Source organism: Saccopteryx leptura, chromosome 4, assembly GCF_036850995.1.
Source record: "Saccopteryx leptura isolate mSacLep1 chromosome 4, mSacLep1_pri_phased_curated, whole genome shotgun sequence".
Taxonomy (NCBI): Eukaryota; Metazoa; Chordata; class Mammalia; order Chiroptera; family Emballonuridae; genus Saccopteryx; species Saccopteryx leptura.
This window is the reverse complement of record NC_089506.1, coordinates 110,177,879-110,192,656: the sequence shown is the minus strand read 5'-3', so window position 1 is coordinate 110,192,656 and position 14,778 is coordinate 110,177,879. Positions and strand designations below refer to the sequence as shown.

At 46.5% G+C, this 14,778-nt stretch overlaps 1 protein-coding gene and 1 pseudogene across 1 annotated transcript in view; both read left to right on the top strand.

The window, feature by feature from the left end:
- The first annotated feature begins 1,044 nt into the window (after positions 1-1,044).
- On the top strand, positions 1,045-3,214 carry LOC136402936 (kinesin light chain 1 pseudogene; annotated as a pseudogene).
- Positions 3,215-3,358: 144 nt separating this feature from the next.
- The window catches only part of RUBCNL (rubicon like autophagy enhancer), a 36,031-nt gene continuing 24,611 nt past the window's right edge, over positions 3,359-14,778 (top strand). Inside the window, exons 1-4 of the mRNA XM_066383734.1 lie at positions 3,359-3,472; positions 3,613-3,772; positions 7,596-7,668; positions 13,564-14,176. Coding sequence (XP_066239831.1) covers positions 13,657-14,176 — 520 coding nt within the window. The 5' untranslated portion in view covers positions 3,359-3,472; positions 3,613-3,772; positions 7,596-7,668; positions 13,564-13,656. The remainder of the gene's footprint in view (positions 3,473-3,612; positions 3,773-7,595; positions 7,669-13,563; positions 14,177-14,778) is intronic.

Genomic DNA, 14,778 nt, shown 5'->3' with positions numbered 1-14,778 from the left:
GCGATGCTCTGCCCACCAGGGGGCGATGCTCTGCCCCTCCGGGGCTTCGCTCTGCCACGACCAGAGCCACTCTAGCACCTGGGGCAGAGGCCACAGAGCCATCCCCAGCGCCCGGGCCATCTTTGCTCCAATGGAGCCTTGGCTGCGGGAGGGGAAGAGAGAGACAGAGAGGAAGGAGGGGGGGGGGGTGTGTGTGTGGAGAAGCAAATGGGCGCTTCTCCTATGTGGCCTGGCTGGGAATCGAACCTGGGTCCTCGCACGCCAGGCCGACACTCTACCGCTGAGCCAACCAGCCAGGGCCTCTCTTTTTAATATACTGAAACAGGCTGTTGTTTGGCCTTTTCATCTCATTATTCTTCTGTCTTGCCAGTGGAGATAGGGTTTGGTGTTAGATACATCTGCCTTCAAAGCCCGACTCTACTACTTACCAGTTGAGTAACTTAACCTATCTAAGTCACAGATTCCTTTCCTGGGAAATGGGACCAAATGGTTTGTTATTCTCAGGAATGTTGATAGGATTTCTTAAGATAATTAAGAAAAGTGCCTGGCACACAACAAATACTGAGCAAATATTAGCACACACCCCATACCCCCTTCTTTCTGATTTAGTTTAGTGTAAACCCTTCCGAGTCTGTCTTCAGCCGATCTGAATTCCTGAGACAGAATCGCAGATGTCCAGAGTTCCTTTAGGTCTCAGCTCTACCCAGGCTGCCCCCAACGTAAGCGAGGTGATTGGCAGCTACTATTCACCCGGCTTTGTGGAAATTGTTTCCTGCTGCCATCCTCTAAAGCAGTGGTCCTGGGCACGTCGAGCCGCTATTTTCCGCGGCGCGAGCGGCTGTGCCGGATCCGGCGGGGCGCGGGGCGGCGGCTGCGAGGGGCGGCCGCGGGGACAGCGCGCGCGGACGGCCGAGGATGCTGCAGGGAGGCCGTGTCGGCGCCCCTGGTCGTGACCGCGGCGTCGGCGCCCCTGTTCGTGACCGCGGCGTCGGCGCCCCTGTTCGTGACTGCGGCGCTGCGCCTGAGGCAGCTGGGGCGGCGCACACGCCCGGGGCCTCCGAGCTGACAGCGCCAGCGCGCGGCCCGCGGGCGCAGCACGAATGTATGACAACATGTCCACAATGGTGTACGTAAAGGAAGACAGACTGGAGAAGCTTACCCAGGATGAAATTATTTCTAAGACAAAGCAAGTAATCCAGGGGCTGGAGGCTCTGAAGAATGAGCACAACTCCATTTTACAGAGTTTACTGGAGACGAAGTGTCTGAAGAAGGATGATGAAGGTAACCTGGTGGAGGAGAAATCAAACATGATCCGGAAGTCCCTGGCGATGCTGGAACTCGGCACAGGTCATGATGGCGTTGTCCAACCACCTGAACGCCGTGCAGTCGGAGAAGCAGAAGCTACGCGCGCAGGTCCGCCGTCTGTGCCAGGAGAACCAGTGGCTGCGTGACGAGCTGGCCAACACGCAGCAGAAGCTGCAGAAGAGTGCAGTCTGTGGCCCAGCTGGAGGAAGAGAAGAAACATCTGGAGTTCATGAATCAGCTAAAAAAATACGATGACGACATTTCTCCATCTGAGGACAAAGACACTGATTCCACCAAAGAACCTCTGGATGACCTTTTCCCAAATGATGACGATGACCCCTGTCAAGGAATCCAGCAGCAGCACAGCAGCGCCACGGCTGCTGCCAAGCGGGGCGGCTATGAGATCCCAGCGAGACTGCGCACCCTGCACAACCTGGTCCTCCAGCACGCCTCACAGGGGCGCTACGAGGTGGCCGTGCCCCTCTGCAAGCAGGCCCTGGAGGACCTGGAGAAGACTTCTGGTCACGACCACCTGGATGTGGCCACCATGCTCAACATCCTGGCCTTGGTATACAGAGATCAGAATAAATACAAGGATGCAGCTAATCTATTGAATGACGCCTTGGCCATCCGTGAAAAAACTTTGGGCAAAGATCATCCCGCGGTGGCAGCCACTCTGAACAACCTCGCGGTGCTTTATGGCAAGAGAGGGAAGTATAAGGAAGCGGAGCCGCTGTGTAAGAGAGCTCTGGAGATCCGAGAAAAGGTTTTGGGAAAGGACCATCCCGACGTGGCCACGCAGTTACATAACTTGGCCTTCCTGTGGCAGAACCAGGGCAAGTACGAAGAAGTAGAATATTACTATCAGAGAGCCCTGGAGATCTACCAGACGAAGCTGGGGCCTGATGACCCCAACGTGGCCAAAACGAAGAATAACCTGGCCTCCTGCAATCTGAAGCAAGGAAAATTCAAGCAAGCAGAAACCCTGTACAAAAGGACGGGCCATCTTTTGGAGAGTATGGCGGTTGATACAAAGCCTGCAAAGTTGACAGTCTGACTGTTACAACTACTTTAAAAAACCTTGGGGCACTTTACAGACGTCAAGGGACATTTGAAGCTGCAGAAACATTGGAAGAAGCTGCCGTGAGGTCACGTAAACAGGGTCTTGACAATGTTCACAAACAGAGAGTGGCTGAGGTGCTGAGTGACCCCAAGAGCGTGGAGAAGCGCCGAAGCCGTGAGAGCCTGACCGTGGACACGGTCAAGTACATGAACGGCCCTGAGGGAGGGGAGGAAATGAGAAAGATAAAGCTCCAGCTGGTTAAATGACTTGCTCAGCTTCCCATGGCCTTGACGCCTTGTGTGACTCTGTCTCCTGCATGACGGCGGCGCTTCCAGCTTTCCTCTGCGTGCTGACTGCTGTGTTTAGCGACCCCTAGGATTCTTGTCAGAGCTACACTCTGTGACTGGCCATTCCTCTCGGTGCTGCTGTCCTTTCGGGGGGCTCCCTGTCTCTGTATACATGTAGCTTTGCCAGATATGTACTTAGTAATATAAACTGTCTCAATAAAAATCACATACTGTATAATATTTGAGCTTAAAAATTAAGAACAATTAGCTGTTCACTTTGATAAAAGGTAGTTAGGCGTGTCCCACAGGTGTTACTGCAATGGCATGGTGGTGACCAGTGACACTCACTAGGCTGTAGGAGTAGGGCATGTGCTCCTGCGGTCCTCAGAGACCTGGCGCCACCTGGCTGGGTCCGGCTCCCCCGGGACCCTGCCCATGTAGCCTCAGCTGTGTAGTCTGTGTGAAACTAGCAATTCTGCACTCTCTACTAATCTTCCTATGTTGAGTGATTTGTGTACCTGTGTCTTTCTAACTTCTAATAAACTCACTCCAACTGGGAAAAAAAAAAAAAAAAAAAAAAAAGCAGTGCCCCTGCTCTTTTCCGTCTCTATGCCAGGTTGTCTGAAAGGTGGGTGTTCCAGAGAGACACCAGGCCATTTAAGGCCAAATACCTGTGATGTGGTTCCACAACATGAAAGTGACAAAAGGACAAAGCTAAGGAACCAAAGGAAGTGCAGTGGGATTGGCTTTTATCAAGCTGAAGGAACTCTTCTAAGCAAGCCAGGACCGGGTCACCTGCACGTCGCTGCGAAGGCAGGTGAGGTGGGGATTCTTTCCCCTGGCAGCGAAAGTGCAGCTGGGGCGCGCTGAGCCCCCTGGGGGCGGAGGGATGGCCGTGCTCAGCCTAACAGGCATTAGATTTCTGTTTGTGAAGCTGTGTTGGCCGCTTCACCCCAGCGTCCACCCGGATCTGGAGGCTCTCCGCGGCACAGCCGTGAAAGGATTCCAAAACCTCGCTGCGGAGGACAAGGTGACACATCGGTTGAATGCTGACAGAGAAGTCTTCGGGATGGGGCCCCGAAACAGCTGAGGACTGAAAGACGCGGCTCTGTTCCGGGTAAACTGCCGTCCCCTGTTCCCCCCCCCCCCCCCCCCCATGGATTTCTGTGCAGACTTGATTTCAAATTACTCAAGAGGGTCATTCCTCATTGCAGGCAATTACACCAAATGCTAATACCGCTGTTCCGGGCGTTTGGGGTTGGGAATCTCTGTCCGCCACGTCTACGCTGATCTCATTTCGACCCCTGAAACCGCAGCTAAGCCTGGACAGAGCGAGAGTGGGAGGGAGGAGGGAGGAAGGGGAGCACAGCTGCTCCGGGCTGCCCCCAGCCGCGTCGCTTAGGCCTGTGGAGAGAGGTGGGGGCAGAGGACACAGCAGCGAGGGGCGGGAGTGGAAGCTCAAGGGTCAAGTTCCTTCTCGCTCCTTCCTCGGCGTCTGCCCTGAGCAGCGGGCGCTGGAGCGGCGCTTGGCCTCCCGGCGGAGCTCTACCGATTGCCTAGGGAGCCCAGGATTTGGGGCTGCGGGGCAGGGGCGTGGCGGCGTCCCGGCGCCGCTCTCTGGCTCGGTGCTGCCAGTCTGGGCCGCTGGGGAGCGCGCTGTTCTTGCAACGCGGCTAGGACCGGCGCGAGCGGAGCCGACGCGTGGCGCACCTGGCGCAGCGGTCCAGCTACTGGGGTGGCTGGCAGCGCAGGTGGGGACCGGGCCGGGGTCAGCGCGGGAGGCGAATGCAGAGGGGTGGTGGGGTGGTGGTGGTGGTGGTGGGGGTGGGGGGGAGTGGTGGTGGTGGGGGGGGGGGTGGTGGTGGGGGGGGGAGTGGTGGGGTGGTGGTGGTGGGGGGGAGTGGGGGGGTGGTGGGGGTGGGGGGGAGTGGGGGGGTGGTGGGGGTGGTGGGGAGTGGGGGGGTGGTGGGGGTGGTGGGGAGTGGGGGGGGGGGGGGGGGTGGGGGGGGGTGGGGGGGGGGGGTGGGGGGGGGTGGTGGGGGGGGGGGGTGGGGGGGGGGTGGTGGGGGGGGGGGGGGGGGGGGGGGGGTGGGGGGGGGTGGGGGGGGGGGGGGGGGGTGGGGGGGGTGGGGGGGTGGGGGGGGGGGGGGGGGGGTGGGGGGGGGTGGGGGGGGGTGGGGGGGGCTCCAAAGACTAGGAGGACCACAAGGTAGCTCCGCCAGTTCGAGGGCCAGGAAGAATGTAGAAAGCGGCTCGTCTGCAGGGGTGGCGGGTTTTTATGGCGTCGACTTCCGAGGGTGGTAGACTGCTGAGCCGGAGCCGGATCTCGAGGAACTTTTGCGCAGGACGCCGCGCCACACAAAGCGCGCGCCCTGCGCGATTGCAGGCTCCGTTGCAGGATTCGATGGCTTGTCTCGGTTCCGCAGCAGCGCGCACACAGGCTGGGCCGGAGCCTGGAAACTCGGAGTGAGGTTTAGTGTCAACGCCCCAAGTGGAATGCACCTGCTGAGAGTGCAGCCCCCAAAGCGGAAGTGCTGCATTTTATTCTTATAGCGCCGGCCTGACCGTGACCGCGCGCTGGGGTTAGCTGCAGACCACCTGCGAAATTGATAGTAAATTTAAAGCATGTGGAGGACTTTCGGAGGAGGGGTTACTTAGCCCTAATGAGAATGAAGGCTCAAAGGAAAGGGAATATTCAAGAGCTGTCCTTACTGTGTTATAACGGTGGGATTTGGAAGAATCATGAGAAAGTGCCAAGAACTGTGGGGCCTGAAAACTTGGTTTTCTTAGACTTCTTCCTGAGGCCGAAAAACAGCAAACTTCAGTTTGCTCTTGATCTTCATTCAGTTGCTGGCTTGAGAAATGGGAAGATAACTTGCCCTACCTCACTAGGTGGTTTGGAAGATGCTGGAAGGAAGGTAGTGTTTTGAAAACACACACACACCCTCCCAAAAAGTGTTTTTAAATGGGATACCATTTAAAAACTGTTGTGTCTACAAATCAAGGTATCACCACATTGCTGCCCGCCCCTTCCTCTTGGCCACCAACAGGAGAGACAGAGAGAGGGACAGATAGGGACAGACAGGAAGGGAGAGAGATGAGAAGCATCAATTCTTCTTTGTAGCACCTTAGTTGTTCACTGATTGCTTTCTCATGTGTGCCTTGACCCCAGGGGGCTACAGCAGAAAGAGTGACCCCTTGCTGGAGCCAGATGAGCTCGAGCTCAAGCTGGCGACCTCGGAATTTTGAACCTGCGTCCTCTGGGTCCCAGGACAACACTCGATCCACTGCGCCACCACCTGATCAGGTGGAGGTCTTGATTTCTGACGTGGAAAATTCTGCCAGAGCCAAGGATGGGTGTCCAAGAATAACATTTTCATTTGAATGGTCTATAGAGGAAGATAAGAGCTTCAGAAAGAGTACATTACCCACCCCACCCTCAATCTGAAGGCATACAAGTAATAATAGCATTGACAAATTTGAATAGTTTCCCTTGTTACTAAGTTTAGATTCATAGCTAAAGGGGAGATTCACATGGTTGGAAGTGTTACTGTTAAACTTTAAGCAGTTGTTGTTATATAAGCATGTCCAGCCTGGCTGAGATTATAAACATGAGAATACAACGCCTATGTGTCATACTGTATCTCTCCATGATTCCAAATAAGACCTCTAATTGGCTTTTGTTTTCATTAATGGGAGTTGAAGGATCACTCAATTAAGAGGGTGTGAAATAATGCTGGGTCTCCTTACCCATGCTGACTTTAACTGAACTGTCCTTATGAACTCATACTGATGGTGATGATAAAGCTACTTTTTTAAATTTTTTAATTTATTTATTCATTTTTAGAGAGGAGAGGGAGAGAGAGAGAGGAGAGACAGAGCGAGAGAAGGGGGGAGGAGCTGGAAGCATCAACTCCCATATGTGCCTTGACCAGGCAAGCCCAGGGTTTTGAACGGGCGACCTCAGCATTTCCAGGTCGACACTTTATCCACTGCGCCACCACAGGTCAGGCCAAAGCTATTTTTTATAGTATATTGTGTCATGCTGAGATATGCATGCTACAGTTCATTTAATTCTCACAAGAATCCTGAAAAGAAACTGAAGCACAGAGAGTCTTGCCTAAAATGACATAGCTAGTAATACCTCTCAGATTGGTATAATAATTAAATTTGAGACTTTTTTTTTAAACTGCTGTACTGTGTTTAATCCCATGTAGAGACGTGACATGAAGGGGGAGACTGAGGCTCTGGGACAAGGCTCCAGAGTTTGGACCCTGAGAATGACACTGAGTTGCTGTGTGGTCTTGTCTTCCTTTTTCTGGCCCTCAATTTTTTTTTTAATCCACAAAATGATAATCCATATTGAATGAATGTGTTATTTCTCACTAGAAGTGTGAACAGTGGGAGCAAAAAAATTCACAGAGATAAAGAAGAAGTTTTAGAGTTCAGTATTTTACATCAGGCTGGAAAATGGCAAATGAATGGAGCTGAAATTGTTACCAAACTGAAGGCTACCTTCCCATCTTCCTCTCCCTGCCCCAAGCAACATTGATCTACCTTTTTTTTTTCTCTATGGACTTGACTATTCTGGATATTTCATTCATATATATCATATGATATATATATGAATAATGCCATTAACATTCATGTACAAATTTTTGTGTAAACACATACTTTAATTTTTCTTGGGTATATACCTAGGAGTAAAATTTCTAGTTCAGATGGTAACTATGTGTTTAACCATTTGAGTAACTGCTAGACTGTTTTCTAATTATGGCTTCCCTTTTTGTTTTGCCCAAACATGGGAATCTAACCATCTTTCAAGTGCAGGTACCTACCTTTACTTTGGATAAATTTTTGTATTAATTATTTTTCTGCGTCTTATTTATCTAATCATATTTATACATGTCTTTTGTTTGTTATTATATTTTTATGTATAGGGTTTTAAGTTGAACATTACTTGAGCAGTGGTCTCCAAAGTAGAGGACCTTTAGGATACAAGATGATTCATTGGTAAGTAAGAACAAGTGCTATATTCATGTATGTTTTATTATTACATAATGCATTAGAATAGTTGTACATATGTAAGTACTATAAATAAATAGTTCTATATTGGAGATATATATGCAAAGATTTTTTATAAATAAGAAGATGTAATCATAAAATTCTGGGGAAAACTTTTAATGACATGTAATCAAAAATAGGTATATGGTTCTTAATCCTATTTTGTGACAAATCTGATGGGAGAAGTTTTTTAATTACTTTGATAACAAAATAGGAAGTTTCCTGCTAATTTAATTTTAATTTTTAATTGATTGTATTGACATGGTTTCATGTGTCCCATTTACTATAACACCCCTACACACTGCGTCCTGCCCCCTCATGCCCCAGGTTTTCTGCTAACTTTAGTTCAAGTAGAACCTGTAAAAACCAGTAGAAAGAGATTTGGATCAGGTGTCAGACTTTTGTTTTTGTTCTACTTCTGCTAATTACTCATAGTGAGACTTTGGGCTAGTCCCCTAACGGTCTCCATTTCAGTTCTCAAATAGACATAATAAAACCTGAAATATCGCAAGTTATTGTGCAAAGTGAGAGTGTGAAGCATGACATATGCAGTGACCACAGGAAGTTAGTCATTTATGTGTCTTGGGTAGCCATGTAAGATCATTAGGTAAAATATCTAGTGTTCCTTTATCTTTGCCTCTGTTGGGTTTACCCCTTTTTACCCCACTCCATCTATTTCTCTTAACTGTTTTCTGCCCTTCCTCTGTGTTCTTCTGACAACAGACCTTCAAAATTCAGGGTCATTGCCAAAGGGTAAACTGGTCATAGAGGGTGTCCATGTGACACCACTATTGCAATGTTTCCTTCCTGGTGCTGTAGGGTTAGAACACAGTGTTCAGCACGTGCTGTGGTACAGGTGCAGCTGTGGGAAGGCGCAGTTCGTTCCGATTCCTGGCCACTGTGATCGAAGCTGTGGCATCACACTACGGAGCATCTTTATTGTTTCATGGTTTCTATTGGATGTGTGATAGTTTGGGTCTGTCAACATCTTTGGGGATATGAGTCTTTGTTTAAAATCAAAGCATGAAGGGAAGTGGGTACAAAATGAGGTGAAGAGGTCCCGGGAACTCTGTTAACCACGCAGCTCACATGCTATGGTCCATTTGCTCTGTTTGCTTGCACGCACTTGTTTATGATGTGTAGGCATGCTCAGTGAGACACCATCAGATTGATAGAAATGAATTTTCATGTCACCCTCAACTCTTTTTTGTGGTTTCTATTCTCTAACCCCCTTTCTAAGGAAATGGTTGGCAGACATTCTGGGTCATGATCTCCTATTTATTCTAAAAGGTGACATCTTTTCTTGACTTCCTTTCATGGATAACAGACATAATCAGCATAACCATAGTTAGGTCCTGTTCATTCATTTGTTCATTCTTTCATTCATATACTCAAAATATATGTATTGAACATCTATTATGTACTTCTGTTCCAGGTACTGGACACAGAGCAGTATCCACAATAAATTTTTTTAAAACTTGCTTTTAGAGATTTTACATTCTAGAGGATATTAGCCATTGGGGTTAAACTAAGAACTAAAGAGAAAAATAAGAATTTTGAAGTGGGAGAGGAATTATTAAGGAGGGAAGGACAGTTGCCATTATTTATAGAGTAGCTAAGGAGGTACTGAGAAAGTAACATTTAAGATGAGTCTTCTTATGAAGGTCCCCTTATGTCTTCAGTTAGTAGTGCTGGAGCAGAGAACATCCTAATTCTTAAATCTGCCTATTCATGGAGTAACTTCAACATTGTTCAGAGAACTAGGAGCTAAAGCTGCTCATCCGCCATCAAAGTACTGGCTCCTTATGGTCTGAAAGACTTTGGAGAGGTCCCTGTAGAGGTCATCATGTCTCATGCCCAACTGAGTCACCCACCCTTCTTTAAAAGTTTGCATCCTTGCAGCTGACACTGTGACTCTGCAGCGGCCCTGGTGATGTCGTCATTCTTGACGGGACCACTGACTGAAGTACAGGGACCCATCTAGAGTGACTTAGATAGGGAGGTCCGGGGTCTCCCTTTGTCTGTAGGGCCTTTGCTGGTGCCTGTGCTTACCCTCAATAAGAATCTCAATAGAAATGACAGTAAGCTTTGCGACTTGATTTTCTACCTTTAAAATGTTTTTGGGAATTTGTTTTATCTTTGTACCTAACCATCTCTTATTCAGAAGACCCCATTTATGACTGTGGGAAGCACTTTGAGAAGATGCCAAGCATTAGACCCACATTGCCTACTGTCTATCAGTACCTGGAATACATGAATGTTTGTTCAGTCACTACCTTCCCTCTATCAGAATGTAGACAACTGGAGGGCAGGAAGCTTATTTTAATTACCAGTATTACCTCAGTGTTACCAAAACAAAAACACTACCAGTCATGTAGATGGCATTATCAGTAGATGAACAATATGTATTTGTCTAATTGAATAACTAACAGACTTCAAGCAATGTGGCAGCAAGCAACACAATGAGCAACTATATGATAGAATCTTATAGATTATCTGAAGATCAAGAAATGGAGATGTTGACCTCATATAAGTAGGACCTAGACTTTGTTCCCAATCATTGTTCTCTCTTCTGTGCCAACCTGCCTCACAGAGAAACTACTGCTCCTTGATAAGTGTCCTACCTGGCTTGTCATCTTTTCTCTGCCATTACCTAGCTGTGACCTTCGACTTGGCTTTGAATCTTCACGGGCTGATTCTAGCTCTAAGATAGTCTCATTCTATAGCCTGGAAAAGCCAGCACCCACTAGTTATTTGTGTGAAGCAAGAACACCTTTCTAAAGAAAGTAGAACAAGCACCTGCCTCTGAAAATTACTTTTCATAAAGAAGTATGTTTTTGCTCAATGCAATTAACTCAATTCTATACATGGGAGGCTCTTAAATAACATTATTTTCTTTGAATTGTTGATTTGAATCTGATTATTTAAAAAAATACAGGATCCCTATTATCATTTGTTTGAGGCTTTGTATTTTTCATATTGATTTCACGTCTGTCATCTCTCACACACAAACACAGATCTGAAATATAGAGAATTGAGAGTAAAACATGACTTAAAACATGACACCATTCTCTTGGAAATAGAGCAGCTATCATGAGCTATGGTTGAAGAATTTAAATTGAAACTAGTAGAAGGAAAGATCTGGTAAAAGACACCAACGAGAAGCAACATGAACAAAGATGTTCATTGCTGGATAATTTTTAATAGTGCAAAACTAAAAAGACATTTCCATCCAATAGGAGTTGGGCTAAATAAACTATGATCAATTTATACTGTAAAAAGTAGGAAGACAGTGAAGAGAGTGACATGATATACACCCTCAAGACATATTATTGGAAGGAAAAGAAGGTGGGTTATTGAATATGTCCCGTGTAATTCCATGTGTGTACAGAAGGCAAAGCATACCTTTGGATCTGACATGTGAATGTTAATTCAAAGAAAAAGGTCTGGTAGTAATAAAATAGGTAACAATGTTGTGTCTGGGAATAAAGTAGGAATCAATGGGGTTTGGTGCAGTGAGAGTGCTTCACTTTTTACTCTAAGCTTCTATGTTTTTGGCATTTTATAAAAACATAGTCATGGGTTCCTTTTGTAATTATAACACCTATAATTATTGGAGAGGAAAAGTTTTGTGACAGAGAGAAATTGGGATACAAGGTACAATTTGAGGTTAGCAGAAGGAACATGAAATGAAGCACTTGAGGGTAGCAAGTTCTGCCAGTTCCCCCCATTTTCTGTGACATTTTGTGAATGATGATCTGGAGATTTTGCAGTGGTTTCAGGATGGCATAGATAGATACATATCTGCATCACCCCGAAAGGTGATGCAGATCCTAGAACGGAAGGGCCCCAAGTCAACAAAACCCAAGCATTTTTCATAGAATTTTCACGTGTACTTTCTTTTGTCTACTTGTAAACATTGGGTGGAGAAATCTTCATGTCTTTAGGAAATGTGGGTTTATTTCTATCCCTGAATAAATAATTCTGCCATAGTAATAAAGCAGTTGTATCTATCACAGAAATTGTTTCTCCAGCTTGTGATTTTATTTGCACTTGGTTGGATTTGTTCATTTAGTCCATAACTTTTCCTGGGCCTCTGCATAAAACTCTGTGACCTGGCAGAGAACAGACAAGGCCTCTGCTCTCCCGGAGCTTTCAGTCAGGTGGGTGGAGGAGAAGGGCAGTAGAAGCTGAAAAGATATCAGGAAGTGAAAGCTCCTATGGTGAAAATTAAGCAGGGTGATATGAAAGGGTGTCATGGGGAAATTACTTTAAGAGAAGTAGTTAAGAAAGGCTTCTTGAGGAAGTAATTTATAAACCAAGGCATGCAACAAGACAGGAAGAAGCCGGATGTACAATCATTTGGGGCAATGTCTAGAACAGCACCGTTATGGACAAGAGCTTTTAGGACTCAAAAGCTTGCTGAGTGGTTGGGCCAATGATATGTGAGAGAAATCTGCAGGACAGGAATATGTCCTGCTGTAATGACAAGGTAAGAATTTTGGGCTTTATTCCAGTGTGAGGGGCAGCTATTGTAGGGGAAGTTGATTAGGGGAGTCTGATTTAAGTTTATTTTAAAAATCTCTCTGAATACCTTTTGATTATAAATAGACAGGAGTAGAAGCAGGGACCCCCTTTTGGAAAATAACAAGAGGTCCAGGTAGGAGAAGATGGTCACTTAAAATAGAATGGTAGCTGTAGATATAAACTCCCTAATAGGTTGAAGATAGGGAAATATAAGAATCAGAGATGACTCCTAGGTTTTATAGCTTCAGCCATTGGAAGGTGTGTTTCTCAGATGGGACAGACCAGGGAGGAACAGGTTTGGGGGAACTCAGTGTCTGTTTTGGATGTATCAGGTTGTGATGCCCATTGGTCACATGTCAAGTAGGCAGTAAGATGCATTAGTCTGGAGTTCAAGAGAGGTCAGGAATAGAAATCCATGTGGGAGTTGTCTATATACATCATACACATAATGATGGTGGTGGAAGCCCTGGAACTGACTCCAAACTCTCACACTCCCCCTATGCTTGTGTACCCCACCCATTATTTATGCCAGACTCACCTAAGCAGTTTGCTTCTGTCTCTAGGCCCTCCCCTTGCTGACCTTGCTTTTGCTAGTGATGATTGCTTGGAGCTTTACAGTGGGAAGGGCAGTGAGACAGCAGTAGAAAGACACTGTGCCGACCCTATGATCACAGTGACAAGAGAGCTTCACATTTGTGTAGCTCTTGACATTTTAATCATTACTTTATTTACTAACGCTAAAAACTGAGCTTAAAGTGAGTGGACCATTTTTAAGATAAATTCTAGATTTACACTGTGTTATTTAAGTATTATAAACTAATCATAAATTTATATTGCTTTTATCATATAAGTAAGTATTCTAAGCTAATTTAAGGTACACAAGGCAAAGTTTTTAGGCTATTTATTGTCCTTAGTCTCACATTTTATTCTCTACTTTGTTGAAATGCAAACAGAAACTAAACAAAAAAAAGAAACTATGAAAACGTGTCTTTATTTCCAGATAATGCTCCCATTTTGCCATTTTATTGGAATAATGGAGGATGTTGTATATTTTTATTTTTTTATTAGTACTATCTCTATGCAACCTTATCTTTATAATAAAAACAATTTTCAATTATTTTTATGCTTTAAACACCCATTCTAACAGCCTATGTTTGCTGCTAGTTTCTGACTGATTTTTTTTTCTTTTTGACTTATAAATCCCAATGGAACTCATACAAACTTTTTTGTTGTTTGTTTGTTTTATCCTCAAATGAATTTAGAGTGAAAACTATTATTGAGGTCTAATTTATCTTGGATGATTCTTGCTCACTACAGATAAGCTCCCAGCCCTCCCGCTGGCCACATGGTGAGTTCAAGGCCCTGATCTCGTAGAACGACAGCGTTCGTGTCAGCTCTGAGCCTGGGAAGATGGTGTCACAGTCTTTGGGCCAGCAGGACTCTCCTGTGGACTCCTGGGAAGGGGTTAGCAAAGATTCTGGTAACGTTGGTGATTCACCTGGCCTCCTGAACAATGACCACGCCCCTTGCCAATCAGATGTCAGGCTCATGAAGCACAAAGCTGCCTGGATTAACCCCCAGGATATGCAGCAGCAGCTGCAGAATTTGCCTCTCCAAGTGCCAACAGTGAGGAAGAGAGGCGACCACTCTGTGGGGGAGGCTGCCTCTCCCTGGAGCATTTCACCTTTGTCTCTGGAGAACTCCCAGGTGGCAGCATCGCTGTGGAAGGACACTGTGGGCTGCATGGGAAACTCAGGTGCAAAGAGCAGTGACTTTCCTTTTATCTCAATGCAAGAGATGGCAGTACTCCCAGGAAGCTCTCCTCAGATGTCTCTGCTCACAAGCTCCAAGACTTTGGTGGCTTCCCCATGCTCTGAGGTCAACAGTGCTTGCTGCAGGCCTTCCCACCTGACCACTTCCACCGCTGAAGGTAACTGTAGTCAAGGACTTCCCTCACTCCTGCCCCTTCACACATTTGCTTTGTCTTGGCCTTAAGGTCTAAAGCCTGTCTCATCATCATAAGAAAAAAAGGTCATGGGCTTCCACTTTGACCGAAGCCAGTGCACTATCTCACTTACTGTTGTCCTTAGCCCATCCACCTGGACCATCACTGCCAGTGAAATCAAGTATTTCCTTTCTCGTTAGGCTGCAGGGAAATGTCATCTTAGCTTAACTTGGTTGATAATCAATGCCACCTGCCACCTTTGAGCTGGAATGTGCCTTCAGGAATTTCCAGCTTATCCCATTTTCTGCAAGAGAGAGCAATGCAAATCATCTCAACTCACTGTGCTGGTGGAAGGCGTTTTCAGACGCGAGGGCTCCATTGCACGCAGTGCCTACTAGGAGCTGGGCTGCTCTCACCTGTTATATGTACCTGGCTACTGTGTGACTAGAACATAGTAAGATTTAAAAATAGTAACCACAATTTCCTAAGGCTATACAAAACCCTTTTTTTAAAAAAAAAAAATTGAAACAAAGGCTCCCATTGCTGTGAGGTAATGCACATAATTCTAAAACACTGAGATTACTAAA